The sequence below is a fragment of the Phyllobates terribilis genome, unplaced genomic scaffold, assembly GCF_046119375.1.
Source record: "Phyllobates terribilis strain yellow unplaced genomic scaffold, ASM4611937v1 Scaffold_1__5_contigs__length_1240528914, whole genome shotgun sequence".
Lineage (NCBI taxonomy): Eukaryota > Metazoa > Chordata > Amphibia > Anura > Dendrobatidae > Phyllobates > Phyllobates terribilis.
Genome location: NW_027362761.1, coordinates 518,884,825 through 518,909,698, shown reverse-complemented (window position 1 = coordinate 518,909,698; position 24,874 = coordinate 518,884,825). Strand labels below are relative to the sequence as shown.

Here is a 24,874-nt window from a genome sequence, read left to right as displayed (position 1 = left end):
AGTGACTGCAGCCTCTTCCCCCTCCTCTGATGATGCTTGGTTTGAGTATCTCAGCCTGCATTGGGATTCTCAAATGAAGCGTAATCACACAGGAAATAGAGAAAAAAAATTGTTAAGATAGTGTAGTTAGGGCACGGTAGGGAATTTTTAATACAGGTATGTTAGGAAACAGCTTAGATTATGGCAATAAATAGTTAGGGATTTTGAATAAAATTTAGTTTGCCTTCGATCCACCCCTTTAAATCTCCTGCTCTCTGCTGACTCTGCCCCAGTCTGCACAGCAAAGCATGCAGCGAGTTACAGAATACAGGAAATCTCAGCTTTTTATGTATGCTTCAGTAGCTTGCGTGAAAACTGGGACATTTTAAACATGTTTTATAGATATAAACACACAAATTTAAAAAATATATATATTTAGAATAAAGCCTTATTTAAATAATATTTAATTATCTGATTATACTTAACGAGTGTATTTAGATTTATTTGTGCATTTACTTTTTATTCACTATATTACTTCTACCATGCTGTGCTTATTCTTAGTTCTGATGATGAACGTGTTGGTGTACTGGTATATTTCTACCCTGTCCTGTGGCCCCCCAGCTGTTGCAGGATGACACCTCCCAGCTTGCCCAGACCGAGCTGGTACTTTGCAGCAGTTACTACCCCAGACATTTCTTGTATGTATGACGGACCCCTCCAGCGATCGCTCCTGTAGCCACCACGTCTATCATCAGCCCACTCTGATCATAAGAGCTCCAGCAATAAGCCCAGAAAACAAGCTGAACAAATTATTTCTCTTCAAATCAGCATCAAGAACAATCCAACTGTGGTGAAAGGGACAAGAAAGACGCTGTTCTTTGTAATCTGAGAACTATCATTATATGTGTCGTAATAGTAAAAAGGCATGACAGACATAAAAAGGAGGATTCAGCTAGAACGGTTGATGTTCCCGGTTAAAGGCACATAATAAGCATTACAAAGCACATGAACAATCCTCTAATACAAAGATAGATTTCTTGTAACATGAATTTTGCTGGACCAACGCAATGACTGCCGTTTGATACCCATCTGTTACCTATAAAAAACTCAAAAATATTATTAAAACATGGCAAGGAACGGATGTAGGCAGCATGATAAATACTCTATTACTATGCTCTCTGCCAGCTAATTCATGTTGATGCCGCTTAGTTGCCTCGATAAGCTGCAGCCTTATCGAGGATATCGATTTATGTTCGAATTGATGCCAATCAAGTATTTAATTAACACATTTTTGAGAAATGTTATCACACTGGGGTATGGCCAAAAAGTAATTTTTCAGTCGTTACCCCTAGTTAGGGGATATGACATTAGAAAATAACTTGTTTAAATATAATTGTTATGTTTTTTTAGGAATTTTTAGAAGTTTTTACATAATTTCCCATATCATTATCTACTGTATATTAAAAAACACAATGCCATTCATTATTCTGACGACTGGGACTGGTAATAGGCTGAAACCTACTGTTCTGTAGAGATCAATTCTCACCAACTTGCAGCTATCACCCTCCTAATGATGACAGCTTGGGCTCTCCTTACCATCTCCTTGTCTGTTGCCAATGGATCTGTAAAGTGACCGTAGGAGGAAGCCATGACCGAGCTGCTGCTCCATAACCCCCTGGCATTTTACAGGAAACTCGTGTCCAAGTCCCAATGTGCAATCCTGTGTGGTGTGTATCAAACCTTTGCTGTCTCCAAGCCTCCATCTTCAGGAGCCACCGCAAATAGATCAAGGGACACCCGGTTCGTTTCAACAACCAAAAGTTTACTGGACAGTTCAAGTTCATCAGATTGCAACACGCAGCATTGGGCACCACACTTCCCGTTCCTTGTTTCTTTAAAACACAGCACGCCCTCAGCATCTCTATCCGTTCCTCCTGGACTATCCCCACATTTACTGGCTCTCTCAGCCCCTGAGATTTCCTGTTCAGTCCCGCAGTACACCCAGGATCCTTTACCTTCCCTTCTCGCGGTTCCACGTCCATCGTCCCCTGTATGCCAAAGGATAAGGCACTCTCCATAGTATCGGTACCGAGCCCTGTGCTCCAGACATTGGAGGAATGTCCGCAAGGTGCTAGCAACCCACTGCACTTGAACTTGACCTTGGTTACTGTACTTCCCTATCTGACTATCAGGAAGTGCCTGCTTTTCACTAGTACAACCCCCTCCCACTGTGGGCTAGTCCAAAACTTTAACTAGATCTTATCCTATGTCTTAGCTAACTACAGTTACTCTCTCATAACAGTATGTACTAAGCCTACTGTCCTTTTCTTATGTCCTAAATTTGGATCTATATCTCTACCCTTACTGTACACTACCATATCACAGTCTATTCACCATATACATTAAAATTGCATAACACAATATATGTTTAAAGCGCATGACATTATCTACATGATGCGATTGGTGCCTTTAGGAGTAAGAACGCATTAGTACAGTCCAACACTCTTACAGATCCGTCCCTCATTAGTTCTAATGCTGTTGGTTGAACATGCTAAGATGCACCTAATGACCCTGTCTAATAAAACAATTGATAGCCAGGTTGTAGCACAGTTCAGCTATGCTACAATGAACATCCCACTGATACCAGCTGCATTTATACCTAATGTCTAATTCATGAAAAACAGATGCACCTATGATCCTGCCTAATAAAACAGACCCCATAAACTCTTATGGCATCCTTAGTGCCCTAACAACTGGTTTGTAACAAAGCTCAATTGCAACTGCATGTAGGAAGAAAGCATCATGCTCTGAAAATTTTCTATGAACCACCAATGAAATGTGGAGTTTGTAAATCGTAATGAATATTGATCAAATAGTGGGTCACAGTCGCTACATTCAAAGCCATCAATGGTCACTTCAGCCATATAAATAAAAATTGCCCATATTGAGATTTGTCTATCTCTATCCGGAAACACGCAGGAAGGCAGGGAAGGGGTCTGCAGCACTGAGGAGAAGCAGGGTGCTGCTGGGAAATATAATTTTAGCAGATAAGAATAGGACTGGCAATTGAGATGTGAAGCTTGATGCACAAATTAGCAAAAGGAGATGAACCCCCCCCCCTCACAAAGACACAAGAAATAAACTTTATGTTGTATGTTCTATTGTATATTAACAACAGTCATATAGATACTGTGCTTTGTGAAAAAAAAAATATTTGGCATTGCTTGATTGAGGAAATAACACTTTTAAGAGAACCTGTCAGAACGATTTTGTAATGTAAAGACCTAACTGTAATGGCGCTGTAATACTGATTACATTGATTCAGTTGGTGAACAAATCCACTTTGTTGTCCTTCTTTAATCACCATTTTAAGTTTTCTGCTAACTAGATTTCGGTGCACAGAGGCCGGACCGTGCACTGGGTCTTCTCCTCCCAGTCTGTGATTCCCCGGCCCCGCCGCCTGCCTCTGATCTGTGAATGACAGGTGATTGCTGAGATTTCAAACAGAGGAGGCAGGTCATTCATAGACCGGAGGCAGCAGAGGGGCCAGGAATCACAGAGTGGGAGGAGAAGACTAAGTGCACAGTCCAGCCCCTGTGCACCGAAATCTAATTTGCAGAAAACCTCTAATGTTGATTAAAGCAGAACCACAAAGTGGATTTCTCCACCAAAATTATCAATTTGATCAGTATTACAGCACCATTACAGCTAGGTCTTTACTTTATATTACAAAACAGGTTCTCTTCAATCCTCATAATGGACCTCTAAAGTGATAAAATCTTACAGTGTAACCTTTAAACTAGAAAAGGTTGTGCAACCTCGTTTTATTCCTGAAGCAATGCTGTATAGAAAAGATTGGTAAAAAAGGAAAATTGCATCAAGGGATTGAAGATATGGCTCCTGGACCTTAAAATCCTCTTCAAAAGCCACTTTTAAGTACTTGACTTGTAAATGTTTTCAGGATAATACACTGCTGCTTGCTGTAGTGTCAGAAACTTTCAGGTATTTTTGTAACTTTTAACTTTTTTATTTTGCAGATAGAAGCATGATTTGATGTCAGGAGCAGTTAAGGGGGGATTCCAGTGATTCCACACATCACATTATTCCTATAGTTTGACTCAACACTCAGATGGGGTATCCATTCATCACAGGCATTCAGTGGTCCTGGAGGGCCGCCCTGATGACAGATGAATCGGAAGGATTAGCAATTTTGTCTAAGTAATCCTTCCCCCATGCTGGGCTTTCAGATGTATTTTATAATATGCAGCAGATTGCGGAATACAAAAGCAAATAAATGTTTAGATCTTTCAAGAAATAACAATTATTGTATCAAAAAACTGTTTATGGGGACAACAGTTATATCTGCTTTTACTTTTGCGTTGTTTTGTACTTTTTGACTTTGGTTTGTCTTTTGTGATTCTGTTGATGTCTGGCAGAATCATCCTTGGTCGCTATTTAATTTCTGGGTACAACTCTTTCTTTTTATGCTTTAATGAGACCTTAAAGGGGTTATACGGTCTAAAATGAAAAGTCTGCAGTCACTCTGTGTGTGACTGTAGACCTATGAATCCCCCCAGTGCATGCACTGTGCGCTGCAAGGATTCGAGTGCATGGGAGTGTGCCACAGGACGGCCGTGTCCATTAAATGGCCGCTCCCTCGCTCCATACAGCTTTTTCTGAACTCCTCTGCTAATTTATAACCACAAACAACATCTAAATTCAGCTGGTCTTTGATGTGGTCAAAGATCAGCTGAAAGTAGCCCAGAAAAAGCAGGAAAAAGCGTTACAAACTGTCCCATCCATAAGCTCACTGACGGATTCTCAATTTACTCATTCTATAGACAGCAATCGACAGTGGAACACAGAGGCTACAGCATTTTTTTTCGCAATTATAAAATGTATTTTAAAGGGAATCTGTCAGCAGGTTTTTGCTACCTCATCTGAGAGCATCCTGATGTAGGCAAAGAGAAGCTAAATCCAACGATGTATCACTTAGATTACTGGGTTCAGCCGTTCTGACACAATCAGAGCTTTTAGACTTAGCAAGGAAGCAGAGCTGAGAAAGCTAACCCCACCCACACCACAGCTAACCCCACCCTCTCCACAGCTAACCCCGCCCTCTCCACAGCTAACCACGCCCACACCAGGCACTGCATATACAATGTCTATAGACAGTTAAGTGCCTATCAAAGGAGGGGGCGTGCAGGACCAGGAACTGCTGGGTCACAGCAATGATAAGCTCCTGGTGCTAAAAAATTATTGAAAGCAAGCAAAACCACTGAGCTTGATAAGAGAGGCATCGCTGGAATCTGTGTTTTAACCCCTACAGCATGCTGTCTTCAGATCACGTATCAAAAACCTGCTGACAAATTCCCTTTAAGTCTAAAATACATGCATTAAAAAAATCCCCAAAAGTGTCTCTATCCTTTAATAGGTTTATCTATGTCATGGAACCACACTTACATCCAAAATATATAAATCTGTCTAATTGTATTTTCATCACATAGGTGTATGCACAATATACCACGGCTTCTGTGATCTATCCCCCTTACAGTGATCTTTCCATTGCTATGGTGCAGAGATATACGGAATGTAAGTCAGGATAGCAATCTTATAGAAGTGTGAGGTTTCAGATATCATGGTCTGTTTCTTTTTCATGCATAAATCTCCACAAAATACTCTGAAAAATCTCATATTTATAACCCTCCACCAGCAGTTTTTATTTAATGCTCTGGAAATATATATTTTTTTCCAAATAGTAATACTGCTGCAAAAAAATATAAAGAAGAGAAGATGATATATGAGTAAGACCTAGTGAGCATCCAAAAACTACTACTTGAAAGGTTTAACATCTGTGAAACTGGAAACTGTTGGCTGTTTTATAGTTCGGAATTTTCATTTCACTGAGGGTCACTGGGATCGTGGCTTCTACAGTGTTTTCAAAATTAATGATTGAGTGGTCTTCAGCACATACAAATATGCTATTTTTCAACTTTTTTCATTTGGGTCCAAAAAGCTGAGCTCTGTTGGACACATGCTGGACCTCATTTATGGAAATTATCCTACTGTCCACAATCCCTGTCCATTCTGACTTCTTCAGTGCTGCTATCTTCTGGAGTTTACCTGGCTTCCTGCCTGCTGGGGAAAACAGTGCGCTCTTGATGATTGACCACTCAGACCAGGGGCATGGCTGACACATTGGCCCGGACTCTGAACTCAGATTTTTCTATATGAGGAAGCTTTACCTCTGCAGCATCAGAGGAACGCAGTAACACCATTGCCTCTGCAGCATCAGAGGAGCACAGTAACATCTTTGCCTCTGCAGTATCAGAGGAGCACAGTAGCACCTTTGCCTCTGCAGCATCAGAGGAGTACAGTAGCACCTTTGCCTCTGCAGCATCAGAGGAGCACAGTAGCACCTTTGCCTCTGCAGCATCAGAGGAGCACAGTAGCATCTTTGCCTCTGCAGCATCAGAGGAGCACAGTAGCACCTTTGCCTCTGCAGCATCAGAGGAGCACAGTAGCACCATTGCCTCCGCAGCATCAGAGGAGCACAGTAGCACCTTTGCCTTCACAGCATCAGAGGAGCACAGTAGCATCTTTGCCTCTGCAGCATCAGAGGAGCACAGTAGCATATTTGCCTCTGCAGCATCAGAGGAGCACAGTAGCACCTTTGCCTCCACAGCATCAGAGGAGCACAGTAGCATCTTTGCCTCTGCAGCATCAGAGGAGCACAGTAGCATATTTGCCTCTGCAGCATCAGAGGAGCACAGTAGCACCTTTGCCTCTGCAGCATCAGAGGAGCACAGTAGCACCTTTGCCTCTGCAGCATCAGAGGAGCGCAGTAGCATCTTTGCCTCTGCAGCATCAGAGTTGTGCAGTAGGGCCTTTGCCTCTGCAGCATCAGAGGAGCACAGTAGCGCCTTTGCCTCTGCAGCATCAGAGGAGCGCAGTAGCGCCTTTGCAGCATCAGAGGAACGGAGTAGCACTGTTGCCCCTGCAGCATCAGAGGAACAGAGTAGCACCGTTGCCAACCAGTTGACCCTGCCAGTTTCAGAGCAGTGCTGGCAGGCTCAATAGAAGAGTTTGCAAGCTCCTTCCCTACGAGACCAGACATCACTGAAATACTTCAGATTGTATAGAAGCTATATAGTAGTTAATGACAATGGAACAACCTACTAGGGTGAGTCAAAAAGAATCCGCACTCTGGTTATATTAAAACTTCTGGTAACTGCACCGTCTTATTAGTGCTTTTAGCATGAGGTTGGAGCCTCCCCAGTCACTGCTGTGCAGGTTTGAATGGGTTACATCAGCTCATTTGTGATTGCCTTGCGAGAAACAATGGCTGCCCCGCTTGTGATTTGCCGAAAAGAAAAATCAGTGGGCAGTGATCCGTTTTTTTTTGTGGTCTGAGGATGTGTTTGGTGCTGATATTTATCGGAGACTTTGTGCACAGTATGGAGAAAGTGTTTTGTTGTGAAAAAATGTGTATGAATGGATAGAGAAGATCAAGGAATGTCGAACAAGTGTCAGAAGAAACCAGACGCCCTTGTACACCTACGTCTGATGACAACATTGAGTGTGCACGTGAACTGATTCTATTGGACGACTGACAGTGGATTATATCCTTCAAAGAAGCCCAACGAGGAAGAAGATTCATGTCTGGTGAAAAGGCGAAGACAGCCGTGCATTCGCTGCCTAAAATATTTTTTAATGAGGCAATGTGAAAGCTTGTTGACACATGGTCAAAGTGGATTGAAAAGCAGAGAGATTATGTTAAAAAAGTTGATTAAAATAACTTGTACAGCCAGAGTGCGGATCATTTTTGGACTCGCCCTCGTAAATATACACACTACAACCCTTTTCTATCTGCTCTGTTCGGTCATATGGACTTCATAAAGGGTCATTGGAACGTCTGATATAAAACAGAGCAGAGAGAGGTTTACAAAGAGCGGCTCTCACTATAGCAGATCAGGCCCATCCATTTATTACAGTACTTTGCCATAAACTGCATTTATTGTGAAGTTTACAGCATGGAAAATACACAAAAATGCAAAACACAACATGAGAGCTTTGTTTTTTTTGTATACAATTAAGTATAACTTCTGTTGGCAATTTTCTACTTTTAAAAACACAATTGCAATAAAAAAGTATCTTGTTTTGTTTCTTTTACAACAAACGATACAATAAATTAATTTTTTGGGTGGAGGCAATAATTGGCCCATCGTTCACACTTGGTCTCCACATGTAAAGCAAGAATCAAAGGGAATCCTATATGAAGATAACAGACGCACACTATGGTATACAGACACACAGTGAAATCACAGAAATGGCACAACTTACCTTCACTTGCAGAAAGGGAGAGACCTGGACAGACTAGTGCCAGCGATGCCAAGAGCAGCCAAAGAGCCATGCCTGTGTGAGCTGCAATGAAAGAAGAGGCTTATAAACGTATGAAAGCATGATAGTCATATATTAATATGTCTCCTCAGACTGTAGCCCTGGAGCTGTGACGAGGAGGAGCATTTTTGATGCTCTGCTAAATTGGCATCTAATACAAAAAGGAAGAGGCAAAAGGGGTATACAGTACAGGAAAGTTTCCTAATTTGCTTACTTTTTGGACACGATGCCAGGCTCAGAAGAAAAACCCAGGCCAGACAGCAACTAAACCGCAGCTGTGTGGGTGTGGTGTGGCCTTACAGTTTGGCTTATGGGTTTGTCAAAAAATACACATCTTTAGAAATACAGTCAGTACCTTGAAATATTCCCCAAAAATATATTCTACGTCTATAATTAATCTTTAAAAAATATTTCTAATTGGATAAAAAAAAAAAAAACATTTTGATTGATTTTCCTGCTGTCCACAGAAGCTTATACTGTAAAAATATCCTACTTAGGCTCCATTCACACATTTTTTGACACATCTTAAAGCGGACCTGTTATTGTTGGATAGCACACTAATCTGTAGAGGTCTGTGAGACTTAGGCTATGTCCCCACTATCAGTATTTGGTCAGTATTTTTTTCTCAGGTGAGGAACAATCAGAGAAAAGGTATAATAGAAACAAGTCACCAATTCTGCATTTATCACCCACTCCTGGTTTTGGCTCCCACTCCTGAGAAAAATACTGACCGAATACTGACCAAATACTGATAGTGGGAACGTGGCCTTAGAGCTAACCTATTCTCATCCGTCGTTTTACAGATCAGACTCGGCCATTATAGTGTATGGGGATCCGTGTAAAACCTACTTTGCACCATAGCATTCTATCCGAGTTTCATCCAATCTTAAAGGGGTTGTCCTCAACTTGGACAATTCCTTATCAAGTGCTATATTCTCCCTTAATAATAACAGCCTGTACTCATCTTGATGGCGGCACTTCCAGCTCGCGTGACGTTTTTATGTCAAGGGAGCCCTGCAGCCAATCAGTGGCCGCTAATGGGCCACTTCACTCTGACTTCCTTTGGACAATACAGACATCCAAAAAAGGTGAGAACTACTGCTGCTGTCCCATTTCCTCCGGCTGTCCGGGCCTTTTTTTTGTAGCATACAGTGGGAGGTGTGAACATAAGTGGTAGGGACCATCCATATTTAGATACACCTTGACATGGTTTTTAAGGTTTACAGCAATGGTGGAGATACCGTCTTCATTAGTCGCAGTGTGCTGATGCATCGCGTATATAAATATTTGAATACTGGTGACATAACGCATTTGTGCACCTGTACATTAATCTAATACTAAAGGTGTGTGGGCCCTATCTTTTTTTGTAGTAAGTGTGAACTAGTCTTATACCTTCCAATCAGAGAGGATGTAAATCAATTTGCAGAACATGGTCCAACCACATCAGTAATGTGTAGCCGCTGGATGAGAGCCTTAAGAACAACCTCTTACCTGGCCACATCAGTGGCTCTTCTTTTGGTTAGCTAGTCTGGCGCAACGATGATGTTGCAAATTCTCCTACGAATCGATTCGCACCAACTCCACTACCAATGTAATACGTTCAGTTTACATGGACCAATCGGTGACATTAAACCAGGGATCCCCAACTAGGTCCTCAAGAGCCACCAACAGGTCATGTTTTCAGGATTTCCTTAGTATTGGCCAGATGATGGAATTATTGCCTGTCCAGAGGATGTAATTATCACCTGTGCAATGCTAAGGAAGTCCTGAAAGCTTGACCTGTTGGTGGGCCGTGAGGACTGGAGTTGGGGAACCCTGCACTAAACGATCAATCGTGCCATAGTTCTCGACAGTCCGAGTCCTCTTTACACAGGGCGATGCCCCTTTGAGAGTGATAATCTTTTGCACTGCACAAAAGATCATTGCATCCAGTGAATTAGCATTTTGCTAGTGACTGGCCGCCTGTTTACACTGAAAGATAATCGTGAAACAAGCAGTATTGAGAAAGATCTATGTAACTAAATGCCGCAGTCAGCATCATGATGTTCACTGCTGGCAGAATTCAGAGATATACTATTCCTCAGATTTTATAGCACGGCACATAAATCTCAAGCTTCAGTGAAGACAGCCCAAGAAGTATTTGCCTCTTCCAGTGATGCATTATTACCGTCACTTTGATTGATCATTATCATCAGGGCTCTGCCCCCAGTTACTGCACACTGTCATTATTTTCTCCTCGTATGAGTTGATGTGGAGCTTTTATAAATCATTTTACTTACTATAATATGAAAACGCATATTAAAGATAAGACTGTGATGAAATAATTAGGAAGAGGAGGCCGACGTGAGGATGTGCACATTGTCCTGTATCACGGTGTTCTGTATTTAGTAACTTATGGGATAATCATTGGGACTCGAAATGCTGAAATTTCCTGATGAGAACAGTGAAACTTTGAGGACAGAAGGAGGCACAACGAAGGAGTAACATGACGTGTAGCCGGACTGTTAGTCATTTTGGAAAAATCATTGCGATATGATAAAGAAGTTTTATTTGTGGCTTTACATAGGACTGCAGGTAAGCATACTACATTATCTTAGTACATGGGCAGATTTCTGTAAACAAGTGATCAATGCTTGCTTAAAGGGTTATTCCTGTAGGGGCTACATTAGACATGAGCGATACAATGTGAATCGAATTCATGACAAATTTTTAGAAATTCATTGAACACGGTGATGTCCAACATTTTAAACTGCGCAAAAATAGCCTCTACTTTACACAGTGCAAAAAATTGCATCAGTCAGAAAAGGTTCACATCATCCCGGCTTCCCAATAATTCTTTCAAGCATTCAAATCCCATTATATAGCCAAGCCGGGTCAGAATGGACTATCCTAGCCTGTATAAAAGCAGAGGAAGGGAATGCAGCAGCTTTTAGCTTTTAATGTGGCTAGAGAGAACATCACAGCTCAAAGCTTAGCAACAGGGATAGGGAGATAGACCCATAAAAATGCAGACGAAAGTGTAAAGATAGCGTGTGACAGCACAGCAGGGAAGAACAGTAACCATACAATAACCCATAGCTTTATATATTGAGGTCAGTGCGACATTTCTAAGGCAGTGTTTGCATTAAAGGGGATATCTGGGACTTTAAAAAAAAAGTGCCTAACCAATAACTGGCATGTAGTTGCTAACAGAGGCAACTACCTGCCTGTTGTACCTTGCGCCAGTAATTTACCGCTCAGCTACTCCCTGTCAACAGAGCAGCGGTTTGTCTTCCTGTTGACAGGACGGGACTACTGGTGTCAAGCTGATTGACAGCCAGCTTCCCCCAATTAGGCACTGAGGAGCCAGCTGTCAATCAGCATGACACCAGTAGTCCAACCCAGTCAACAGGAAAAGAAAATGTCACTCTGTTGATGTTACTTCAGCGAAAGTCCGTGTCGGCTCTGTGCAGGTGGAGTACGGTGCCGGGCACAACAGGCAGGTAGGTAGCAACTACCTGCTTGTTAGTGCTTTGGCACATGTTTTGTTTTTCACAAAGTCCCAGATATATCCTTTAGGGCTCGCTCTCACTTGCGATTAAATTGGACGAATGCAATCCGATAAAAAATCGGATTACATTCGGACCAATTTATTCCTATGATGGTGTGCTCAGTGGTGTTTTTTTTTCCAGCTCCGATTGGATTGTGATCGGACTGGGAAAAAAATCGCAGCATGCTGCGATTGCATGCTGGATTTGGATCGAACGCACCCATATAAGCCTATGGGTGCGTGTGAAACATTGCACTGCACTCGGATATCACCCGAGTGCAGTGCGATTCCCGCCGATGCCAGCAGCAGAGGAGATGGAGAAAGTTATTTCTCCGTCCGCTCCGCAGCTGTGCTGTGATCCTTTCTGTACGAGAGGATTGAAGCACGGAGCACTGACATTCGGCTCATGCTCGCAGCAGCCAAATGTCATTAGCATATCGCATGCGATTCTCTCGCATCGGATGGCATACGCTAGTGGGACCCCGGCCTTAAAAAGGACCTGCCACTTGCTAAAAAAAATTTGCAGTCTCAGATACTGCCAAGTTGTGATCGGCAGCATCTGGGAGGGAGGGATAAAAGCACATGCACCCACAGAAGACTCAGCAGAAACACCCAGTATGTCTACGCATGTTTACAGGCAGAGATTTCACATGTTGCCTTCTAAAAGCAACAAACGTGAATCTCTCTGCAGGGAAGTGACGCAGCTCAAAACGGAAAAACACTGCAGAATCACGGGAGCGCAGGGATTTTTCTTGACAAGGTATTTAACTCCTTCACCCCTGGGCCATTTTCCGCTTTTCCCTCCCCTTCTTCCAAGTGCCATAACTTTTTTATTTTTCCATCAATATAACCGTATGAGGGCTTATTTTTTATGGGACGAGTTGTACTTTTGAATGTTACCATATAGTGTACTGGAAAACGGAAAAAAATCCAAGTTTGGTGAAATTGCAAAAAAACCCTGCAATTCCACAATTGTTTTTTAAGGTCTTTATTTACCATGTTCACTATATAGTAAAACTGACCTGGAAATATGAGGTCAGTACGAGTACGCAGAGACCAAACATGTATAGGTTCTTTTTTTAAGTGGTGAAAAAAAATTCTGAAATCTGTATGAAAAAAGTCTTTGCATTTGCCGCCATTTTCCGAGACCCATAACGTTTCCATTTTTTGGGAAATGCGGCGGGGTGAGGGCTTATATTTTGCGGCTTAATCTGACATTTTTATTGATACCATTATGGGGTAGATACAATGTTTTTATTGCTTCTTATTGCATTTTATTGCACTGTTGCGGCGATCAAAAAAAAGTTGTTTTGGCTTTTTTTTTTAATTGTTACACCGTTTACCTATCAGATTAATTTACTTCATGTTTTGATAGACCGGACGTTTCTGAACACAGCGATACCAAATGTGTGTCGTTTTTATTTTTATTTTAATTGTTTTATTTTTAATGGTGCAAAAGGGGGTGATTTGAACTTTTGTATTTTATTAATATTTTTTTTACAATTTTTTTAACTTTTCACTGTGTTCAATAGTCCCCTTAGGAGACTTGAAGCTGCGATCTTCCGATCTATTATATAGAGAAAAAAATTACGATCTCCTATGGAGTATCCAGGAGTATCGTGATGACAGGCATGGGGGTCTTCTGCAGACCCCAAGCTGTCATGACAACTCATCTGTATTTTCTCAGGTTGTCTCCATTGACGTCAGATTGCTATTATGTACCGGTCTTGAGTCTGTAAATATTTTTCCTGAACATGCACAGTGTCACTTGGATAATGAGTGGACATGCTATCCACGGGAGGTCATTACTGTATGGGAAGGGATCTCTAGAGCCCAATTCTACAGATGATTATCCTCTAACAGCTCCTGTGCCTCTCTAACTAATTGGCACTGATGCCTGGAATCAGTCTCTCTAATAATGACAGGATGGTGACCTCCATCTTGTTTTCCTCAGTGACAGGCCTTCTTGGAATCTCTGTACACTTCCTTCAGCCTCATTGTATATACACATTATACTCGCTGCCTCCTCTCTTTACTAGTTCCTGTCAGCTTATGATATTATAATGTGATATCAGTGCTCAGGACTTCGTTTCTCTCATGATAGACGGCTACTACATGACAAACAACACGTCTCATGTGTCGGATGTTGCCATGGAGATAGGAAAAAAATGGTAACTCTTGACGTGTCGCACGAACCTGTCATGTACAGCAAGCCAAGTGAAGGGAGAGACAAAAACATGGCAGATATATTGTTCTATCAATCACGGGGATAAGTTCCTGCTTTACCAGATGTGTGTATGTATATGTAAATGTATATATATATATATATATATATATATATATATATATATATATACACACTGCTCAAAAAAATAAAGGGAACACTCAAATAACACATCCTAGATCTGAATGAATGAAATATTCTCATTGAATACTTTGTTCTGTACAAAGTTGAATGTGCTGACAACAAAATCACACAAAAATCATCAATGGAAATCAAATTTATTAACCAATGGAGGCCTGGATTTGGAGTCACCCCCAAAATTAAAGTGGAAAAACACACTACAGGCTGATCCAACTTTGATGTAATGTCCTTAAAACAAGTCAAAATGAGGTTCAGTATTGTGTGTGGCCTCCACATGCCTGTATGACCTCCCTACAACGCCTGGGCATGCTCCTGATGAGGTTGCGGATGGTCTCCAGTGGGATCTCCTCCCAGACCTGGACTAAAGCATCTGCCAACTACTGGACAGTCTGTGGTGCAACGTGACGTTGGTGGATGGAGCGAGACATGGTGTCCCAGATGTGCTCAATCGGATTCAGGTCTGGGGAACGGGAGGGCCAGTCCATAGCGTCAATGCCTTCATCTTGTAGGAACTGCTGACACACTCCAGCCACATGAGGTCTGGCATTGTCCTGCATTAGGTGGAACCCAGGGCCAACCGCACCAGCATATGGTCTCACAAGTGGTCTGAGGATCTCATCTCGGTACCTAATGGCAGTCAGGCTACCTCTGGTGAGCACATGGAGGTCTGTGCAGCCCTCCAAAGAAATGCCACCCCACACCATTACTGACCCACTGCCAAACCGGTCATGCTGAAGGATGTTGCAGGCAGCAGATTGCTCTCCACAGCGTCTCCAGACTCTGTCACGTCTGTCACATGTGCTCAGTGTGAACCTTCTTTCATCTGTGAAGAGCACAGGGCGCCAGTGGCGACTTTGCCAATCCTGGTGTTCTGTGGCAAATGCCAAGCATCCTGCACGGTGTTGGGTTGTCAGCACAGCCCCCATCTGTGGACGTCGGGCCCTCATACCACCCTCATGGAGTCGGTTTCTAACCGTTTGTGCAGACACATGCACATTTGTGGCCTGCTGGAGGTCATTTTGCAGGACTCTGGCAGTGCTCCTCCGGTCCTGCTGCTGGGTTGTTACCCTCCTATGGCCCCCTCCACGTCTCCTGGTGTACTGGCCTGTCTCCTGGTAGCGCCTCCAGCCACTGGACAGTACGCTGACAGACACAGTAAACCTTCTTGCCACAGCTCGCATTGATGTGCCATTCTGGATGAGCTGCACTTCCTGAGCAACTTCTGTGGGTTGTAGAGTCCGTCTCATGCTACCACGAGTGTGAAAGCACAACCAACATTCAAAAGTGACCAAAACATCAGCCAGAAAGCATTGTTACTGAGATGTGGTCTATTCCATTTGCACAACAGCATGTGAAATTGATTGTCAATCAGTGTTGCTTCCTAAGTGGACAGTTTGATTTCACAGAAGTTTGATTTACTTGGAGTTATATTCTGTTGTTTAAATGTTCCTTTTTATTTTTTTGAGCAGTATATATATATATATATATATATATATATATATATACACATATATATACAGTACAGTACTACCTCTTGAATCTCATCAAGAGAATGCCAAGAGTGTGCAAAGCAGTCATCAAAGCAAAAGGTGGCTACTTTGAAGAACCTAGAATATAAGACATATTTTCAGTTGTTTCACACTTTTTTGTTAAGTATATAATTCCACATGTGTTAATTCATAGTTTTGATGCCTTTAGTGTGAATATACAATTTTCATAGTCCTGAAAATACAGAAAAATCTTTAAATGAGAAGGTGTGTCCAAACTTTTGGTCTGTACTGTATATATACATACAGTCTACATATATATATATATATATATATATATACACTGTATTTCCTAAAGTAATTCTGTTACTCAGTCCGTGTTCGATGTGTACAGCAGGAAAATCTCCCAGTGTGCATACTGAATGCACGGCGCACAGACACTGTTGACTCTGATTTTAGAAATATTTTTTGGGGGGGAATTTCCGTGCAATCAAAAGCAAAGTCAACTGGGTGTTATGCCAGCAAATGCAGACCAAATATATGACAAAAGGACATTTTCTGACACATGCCTATTGACATAATCTATGTATATATCTGGATTATCTGGTATAATTGGCCCACTGTGTAATATATCTGTAGTGTAAGTGAGTTTTCTGTTCACTAGGATAGGACATCAATATCAGATTGGTGGGATCTCACCTCCCCCCCCACTTCCACCAATCTGCTGCGGGAGTGACCGGATGTAAACACATGGAAAGGGTCTGCAAAGCACAACTTCATTCAATATGTAACGTCTGCAGGGTACTGAAGAACAGCTCAAAGGCATAGGACGTAGAGCTGAGCGAACCCAAACTTAAAAGTTTGGGGTACGTACTGGACAGTTAGTGTTCGATGCTAAACACTGAACATGGACTTTCCCGGGAGTCCGTTGTGATGTTCAGAGTTCCTGGGAAGTCCGTTGCAGAGAGAGAGAGATCCAAAGTTCAGGTCTCCATTGTTTCCAGCGGGGTTTGGGCTCTGGTTTAAGTTCGAGTACAGTTCTGGTACCCGGACCCAACTTTGGAAAAAAATTTGGGTCGGGTATCAGAGCCCGAACTACCACGGGTCCACTCATCCTTACATAGGAGCTGTTCTGCAGCACTCAGGTACTGATTTGCAGTACCTGGTAGCCACATTTAATGGAGCTGGGCATTGCAGCTCTGTTCAATGGGTTCACATCTGTCTGTCGCCAGAGATTATAACAGCTGATCACTGTGGTGCTGTGTGTCGGACCCCCACCAATCTGATATTGATAACCTATCCTAAGGGAGTATGAGAAAGGAAGTTATATCAACATAGTATGTATCTGGTCAATTACCCACTTGGGGCAGGAAGTAACAAACACTCGCATGATTTAGAAGGGTCCTCCACTCAAGAGAACCTCATGCATATCCAACATTATTGATATCACATGACATGTAAATCTCTCTTTTGTTCCTTTAAGGTTACAAAGAAATATTTTTGATTTTCAACATAAGATGGCCATTTCCCATCATAGGTGAAATAGAAAGGCAGCCCTGCAAGTGGCTGAATGTAGCTGTGGTCAATTGGAGCGACGGTGGAGCACAGGTGCTGATGCTCCACTAAAAGTTTATTCTAGACAACCAAGCCCAGCATTGGGCTATTTTTGCCAGTCCAATAACCTTTGAATGGAAAGGCAGACCACATGCTTGACCAACCATCTCACTAATATTGGGGGTCCAAGCGTTGGAACCTGGCAATTAGACATACAGTATATGACCTATCCTATGAATATCTAGTAAAACCCTCTAAAGGGAATGAGTCATCAGAAATGCTTGATCTGGGAAAAGATCATTGTGACGGGAAGAGGAGCAGATAACCTGTGACACCATCTAATGTGATTAGTGGTTCCTGTGTTATCCACGGAGTATAGAGGCGTTACCTTACATTGTAAACCTGTAATGATAATGAGACTGCTGAAAACTGTTCTGTTCAGAAAAAGAAGTGCGAGTCTAACATTGGGCCGTGACCAGTGTGAAAATGACAAGACACTTTACTACATAAAAAACAGATATTTGGCAACTGAATGGAATAAAACATTAGGCAGATCCCCATACATGAGAGCAATGTAGTAGTCTTCCATTACATTTAATCCCACTGAAGAAAATCGAGGGATTGCATGAACAATGATAATTTTTCTTCGGCCTCCAAATACAGGAATCCAGCGTTATTAGGCAACCATCAAAATTTATCATGAAAAATGGATAGGAAAGGTGAAATTGCTAGCAGATTTATCCCTTCTTCTACAGATTTCTTATATTACCTAGAAACAGCTTAGTCTCTGTTACGAGGCTACAAGAAAAAACTGCTGATGATTTATGGCAGCAATAAAATGAACATTCTGATATTTTACTGTATTTCCAATCGAAAAAAGGGAGTTACATAGTAATGATAAAAAGGTAGAACAAAGCAACATTAGCAGACTGCATGTTCCCATTGTGTTTATCCAGAGGACGTCAAAACACAAAACCAAAAACACTTCCCTCAGAGCCAGTAAAAAAAATATTTAAACTTTTATTAAATGTGACAAAATGTAAGATAAAAACAAAATGAGCAAATACCCTGAAGTAAATAAATAAATAGCAATAGTGCCTGAAAATAACATAAGGGAATTAGTTAAGATAATTTTGATGAAAAAAACGTATATGCCACATCAAGGTGACCCTATTTGGGACGGTCCTAACCTCTAGCATTAAAACCTTACCATATGTCAAATGACCTAAATGTGAATAAGAACCTGCTCCTTATTCACATTTACATAATTTGACATATGGTAAGATTTTAATACTAGAGGTTATTACCATCTCGAATAGGGTCACCTTGACATAGTGGGGTGGCTTTTATGCTTTTTTGATCAAAATTGTTAACTAAGCACCCTATATTATTTTCATACAGTACTGCTATTTATTTACTGCAGGGTATTTGCTCATTTTGTTTTTATCCTAGGTTTTGTCTGTTTAGTGGCCAGTGTGAACATGCGCCTATACATTGCATGCATACCAACTTATATTCCAGTTCATCTCTTTAGGTTTTTATTATTGAATGTGGTTCCTCTACTATTGCTCACTGTATGAATGACAACTAGATGTTACCTTTACCCATTTCAAAAAACCTAATCTGTGCTGACAGTGTCACAGGGGCCAAAATTGTCCATTTTAAGTCCATGAAAAATTAAGATTTTTCATCCGTGTGTCTGGTTTTTTACGTCTGTGTGCAATCCGAATGTTTGTTTTGTCCATCTATACGGCATCTATTTTTTACATGGAAAATCTAATATATTATAAAGGACAAATACAGTTTCCCATCTTTGTAATTTTAATCTATCCATAAAAAAGCATGACATAAGAATGGGAACCCAAATGTGATCCCTTTTTTACGCACCCACTGAGTGATAATGGGCGAGCCTCATACAGAGATGTGCAAAGTCCTCTTAGTATCTGCCCAAAGTTTTTTGATAGATCAGTGTCAATGATGCTAAAATTATTGAACATATTTGCTCCCACAATCCGCTGCTCCTGGTACAGGGGAAAAACAAACCCCGAAATCCTAATATAGTTTTTCAGGATTGGAGCATAAGACAATGAAAATTAAGTTCTAAACTTTAATATAAAATGTTGCTGCTAGGGGAGTCAGCCTTTACATCTTATTATTTTCTTGGCTTCCTTTAATAAATACATTAAATGATTTTTGCATATTAGCAGATACAGAATTTCTTCATTCCAGACACCAATATTTTTGGGTGACAAGTGACTGTAAATGAACAGCAGCGTGGTATTACACAAATGATTTTTCCTCGTCATGTGCCAAAGCAATAAATAGACCAATTAAATGTTACTTTAGAGGATTAAAGTTAAATCTTATTATATCAAGCTTGTTATCTTGCAGTAAAAGTTTACAGCCAGTAAATCTGTGGTCATTTAGAGACTGCGGTAATCAGATGCAGTACAAATAATACTGCAGTAGCGTAAGGGCATGTTCACACACAGGTTTTTGACATGGATTTTGAGGCAGATCCACTTGCAAATCTGGCCCAAAAAACTCTTCAAATGCGCTTTGATGTGGATTTTAAAGCAGATCCACTTTAAAACAATCTGCCTGAACATGTAGAAAGTGCTTTTGCAAAAAAGAAAAGATTACACAGTATATACGGTCAGTTGGATAATAGAGGGGACCCTCCCTTTGGATATGTGCACACGATGTCTTTTTCAGGCGGAAATACTTCGTAACATGTCTGACCAGTCTTCAGGCGGCTTTCACTTGTAAAAGTTTAGCGGTGGCAATTTGGTTATACCGTATATGGTTATGTCATGATTTCAAGATCACAAAGAGGTTGGGGGGAATTTCGATTTGCATAAAAAGCATCTTTTTCTTAAAGGGAATGTGTCAGTAGGATCAGCCTTCCTAAGCCGTCTATATGGGCAAGCAGGTCATAGAAAGCTGAATAAAATGATACCTTGATATCTGTGATCTGATGTCTTATTCCAGAGAAATCCATATTTTTAGTAACATGTCACTGAGCTGTTAAGATCTATAGGCCGGACATAGATTTCCCTGAGAATCTGCCTCCAGAGATTATTTTACATGAAAGGGGATATTACCAGTATGAGACATGTAATGACTGACACTCTGCTCTCCTGATCTACAAGTCTCACATTGGTAATGCTCCCTTTCATTTAAAATAAACCCTGGAGGTAGATTCTCAGGGAGATCTATGTCCGACCCATAGATCTTAACAACTCATTCACAAGAAAAACATGGATTTCTCTGGAATAAAACATCGTAATGCAGATATCAAGTTATCATTTTATTCCGTTTCCTATGACCTACATGCCCATACAAACAGCTTAGGAGGGTTGATCCTCCTGACAGATTCCTTTTAAATGTCTTTTTCCCCTTGTCAATGAGGTGTGTCCCTAAACAAAGTGACACTTTCAGCTTAGATTGGGTCCAACTTCATAGAGAAGGGGTTTTTAACATTTTTTTTTTAAAGTCTGCAGTCACTGTATGTGACTGCTGAATCGTGATAGTGTGTGAAGTGCGCACTGCCACAATTACCCTGTATTTCCCCTATGGGTGGGCAATAACGTGACAACATATATTCGATTTGCATACTTGTGGTCACGGTCTGACTAAACTCTCCTCCCCTTCTTAAGGTTCTAGGAGAGGAGCGTCTAGTTGACTCATGACTGCAAGTATGCTAAAATCGCTCACGTGGTCATGCTGCCACCCACACGAAAAATACAGGGAAATTTATTTCCTGTACACACTGTCACAATTTGGCAGTCTGCAGTCACTCTTGGCTTGTGATACCAGAGTGATTGCTTGTGATACCACGTTTTAAGGGAGGTCTCAGATGAAAGGACTAAAACATCCTGCACACTGGGCTTCACAGGCTGGGGGGTATGGGTAAGTAATCTTTTTTTTCTTTTTAACCTGTAGAGGACTGAAATTAAAATGACTGGAAATGCCAATGTGATTAGTGAAATCTGCAGCAAATCCAGAGGAAAATCCACAGGAAAATCTACTTCACAATCCGCAGGTTGTCACCAGCACCTATAGAAAGGGAGCAATTTTGGTACTTTTGCTACTATGTGCAGTTCTCCTCTATGGTGCCAGCTGGCACTACTGGACTTTAGCTTGAGTAGAGATGAGTGTTTTTCACCAAGACTATGGGTTTGTATTCAGTAAAAAGGCTTAGACATGGTAAATAGACTTGGGTTTGTGTAACTCTCTTTCACAAAAACAAAAATCTAAGGGGTAACGTTTCTCTTATGGAGAGTAACATGCCAAGCCTGGCATGCCAATGTTAGGAGACTTTTAAGCCTTGCAATGCTTCACTGGGAAATTAAATATGCAAATTGTCTCTTCAGAGAGGAAGAGATGACTAGAACTCTAGTGCCACCTATTGGAAGCACTAGCAATCCTAAAAATTAATACCCCTTAACGAGCCTTGCCACATGACTTAGCACCCCGAAACACAGTGTCTGCAAATTGAGATTCTGGTTTGGCTTTTATCCTAAGTCATTGTTTAGGATTGCTACTTTCAATAGATGGCACTATAGTTCTAGTCCTTTTCCTCTCTGAAGAGGAAATTTACATATTTAATTTCTCAGAGGAGCATTGCAAGGCTTAAATGTCTCCTCACATTGGCATGCCAGGCTTGGCATGTCGTCACTCTGCATGAAACGTAACCCCGTGGATCCAAGTCAGATGCCTCTCACCTAGCCAGTTCATACTAGTAACTGCCCAATGTTCTTTTATGTAGACGAATGCCCAAAAAAATGCCCATCGGCTCACAAAGTAAGCTGGAAGCAAACACAACTGGTTGATGTAAAAATGTAAAAAATAAAAATACACCACGTACTATCATTGCTTATAAATGGCAGAGAACGACAGACCGGCATACCATTGCCCACATTCATATTGCCCAGCAGAGCCTTATTATTCATCTTCCTGTTTAAGAAGACTGAATCATATTTACTTTGATTATTTATTAACTTTGCAGTCTATTTAGAAGAATGTAACGAGAGAATGAAGAACCATTAAGAACGTTTGCCTGGTAATAGGTAATAGAAGAATAGATTTTTTTTCCGTCCGTATAATTAAAGAGATGCCCAGATGTATTCCTGTTACATAGAAGCTATATTTTTAACAAAATCCATCTAGCATTCCTCTCTCCTTGCCTCATGGCAGCTTTTACGTAAGAAGAAAAGCCTTTTTTCTTTTTCTACTTCTTATATAAAAAAGAAAGAAATGCAAGCAAGTATCAGACTAAATTATCTATATTAATGCACATAAAATAAAATACATAGACGACTTTAGTGTAGAGATAACACAGGAGCAAGACATGGTACGTCGGGTCCTTGACGCCCCGCTATTCCACCTCATGCCACTTTGACTATTACTTTTGGTGACACTTGTTCCAGTGCTTACTTTAAAGGGTATTCACTGCTTGTTTGCTAGTGTTCTCAGCCTTTTTAGGAGGTTTATTTTGGGATCCCACCTATGTTTGTAGAGTTGATCAGTGCCTTATATCCCTTGGCTTTACGTTGTTACCCTATTTGCTATATGGCTTCTCCTTGACAGTACACAAAAATGTATTATTTATTTTTGCTCTTTTGCCATCTAGTGGTTGGGATAGGAATTGCTGGGTGTTCATTTTATCCAGGTGTTTTCCCATCCTATTTGTCTGCTGTATTCTTGTGATCTCGTGTTTTCACTTGTCTTTACATTATATTTTAGATGTATTAATAAAGATGAGGTTTTATCTCAGACATTTGTCTTGCATTTCTTTCATAGCCTAATACATATGGGTACATGGTATAGGTGTTTTCTTACATAAGGAAATGTTTGCTGCCCAACAACAGGCGATGGGTTGTTTTTCTCATTTAACTCTCTTTACTACCACCATTTCAAAGCTGAAATGTCAGCCATTAACACAGCTGCACAGGAGAATACCTAAATATGAGAATTAGAGAAATCTGAGCTAAAGCTTCAAAACCAATTAAACACAGGATTGTAATAAAAACACTTTTTTCTTGTTCTAAAGCATCTAAAATATAAAGTTACTCAAACAGTCATGACAAAACTACTTGTGTGTATACAGCTCCTAAACAGACCTATGTGGCTACAGACTACAACTAGGCCCTGTGTGTAGTCTGATCCTGCAGTCATCTGTTACTCTACGTTTTCCTTCCTTTTTACTACTATTTGTACTTTAGCCAAAGGGCATTTAAAAGAATGCAAGCCATAATTGCAAGATCTGCCTACACAAGGTTCGCCTGCAGTCTATATCAATAGTCACATCAGTCTGCATAGAAGCTGTATGCATAGTTAATGCAAAGTCGGGGGCCAGGATGAGGGACAATATTAAAGGGGCCAGGATGTGAAACATAAAGGGCCAGAAAGTGGACATTATTATGGGGGCGAGGATGAGGGACATTAATACAGGGGCCAGGATGTGGGACATTATTAAAGAAGCCAGGATGAGGGACAATATTAAAGGGGACAGGATGTGGGATATTATTATGAGGGGTCAGGATGTGGGACATTATTATGGAGGCCAAGATGAGGGACATTATTAAAGGGCCAGGACGTGGGACATTATTATGGGGGTGAGGATGAGGGACATTATTAAAGGGGCCAAGATGAAGGACATTATTACAGGGGCCAGGATGTGGGACATTACTATGGGGGCCAGGATGTGGGATATTATTATGGGGGTCAGGATGTGGGACATTATCATGGGGGCCAGGATGAGGGACATTATTAAAGAAGCCAGGATAGGGACATTATTACAGCATAGGGACCAAAACAGAGTACTTTATTACAGGATAGGTTCTAGCATGGGGGACATTATTACAGGATGGGGGAAAATATTATAAGATGGGAATCATTATTACAGAATGGGGACAATTATTACAGGATGGGGGCCAATCTAGGGAACACTACTACAGTATTGGGGCCAGGATGAGGGACATTACTACAGCATAGGGGCCAAAACGGAGTACATTATTACAGGATGGGGTCCATCATGGGAAACATTTTTACAGTATTAGTTCCAGGATGGGGGGCATTATTACAGGATGGGGGTCAATGTAGGGAACACTATTACAGTATTGGGGCCAGGGCAGAGGACATTATTAAGTGTCTGTCCATCTGACCAACATGCTGGTGGGGGGAACAGGTCCAAATTTTGCATTGGGTCCCATAGGACTCTAGTTATGCCATTGGAGCCATCCACCCTTTAATGCAGAGATTTACAAATGTCTGGACAATGGAGGAGCTTCGAGAAGACTTCCTCCTTCTTCCGAAATTGCCGCAAACAAGTGGAGCAAAAGGCTCACAGCAATTATATTTAGCGGTTTAGACATTTTTTACACTTCCTCCACGGAAAAAGGAGGTGACTAAGAGGAGTTATAAAATGTGCCACATTTATTAATAGGGTGTGCCACTGTTATAGGGCAAAATATTGAGTAGGCCAGCCCATAATGTGGCTTAAAAAGGTGGAAACATCTCTATCAAATTGCACCAAATTAATCTCTCCAGATCTGT

At 41.2% G+C, this 24,874-nt stretch overlaps 1 protein-coding gene across 6 annotated transcripts in view; it reads right to left on the bottom strand.

Moving 5' to 3' along the window:
• GHR (growth hormone receptor) overlaps nt 1-24,874 on the bottom strand; it is a 421,312-nt gene that overhangs the window by 126,724 nt on the left and 269,714 nt on the right. For all 6 annotated transcript variants that reach the window (XM_073680288.1, XM_073680286.1, XM_073680287.1 and 3 more), the window contains one exon: nt 8,323-8,403. In XM_073680288.1, the coding sequence (XP_073536389.1) occupies nt 8,323-8,392 (70 nt within the window). In that variant the 5' untranslated portion in view covers nt 8,393-8,403. The remainder of the gene's footprint in view (nt 1-8,322; nt 8,404-24,874) is intronic.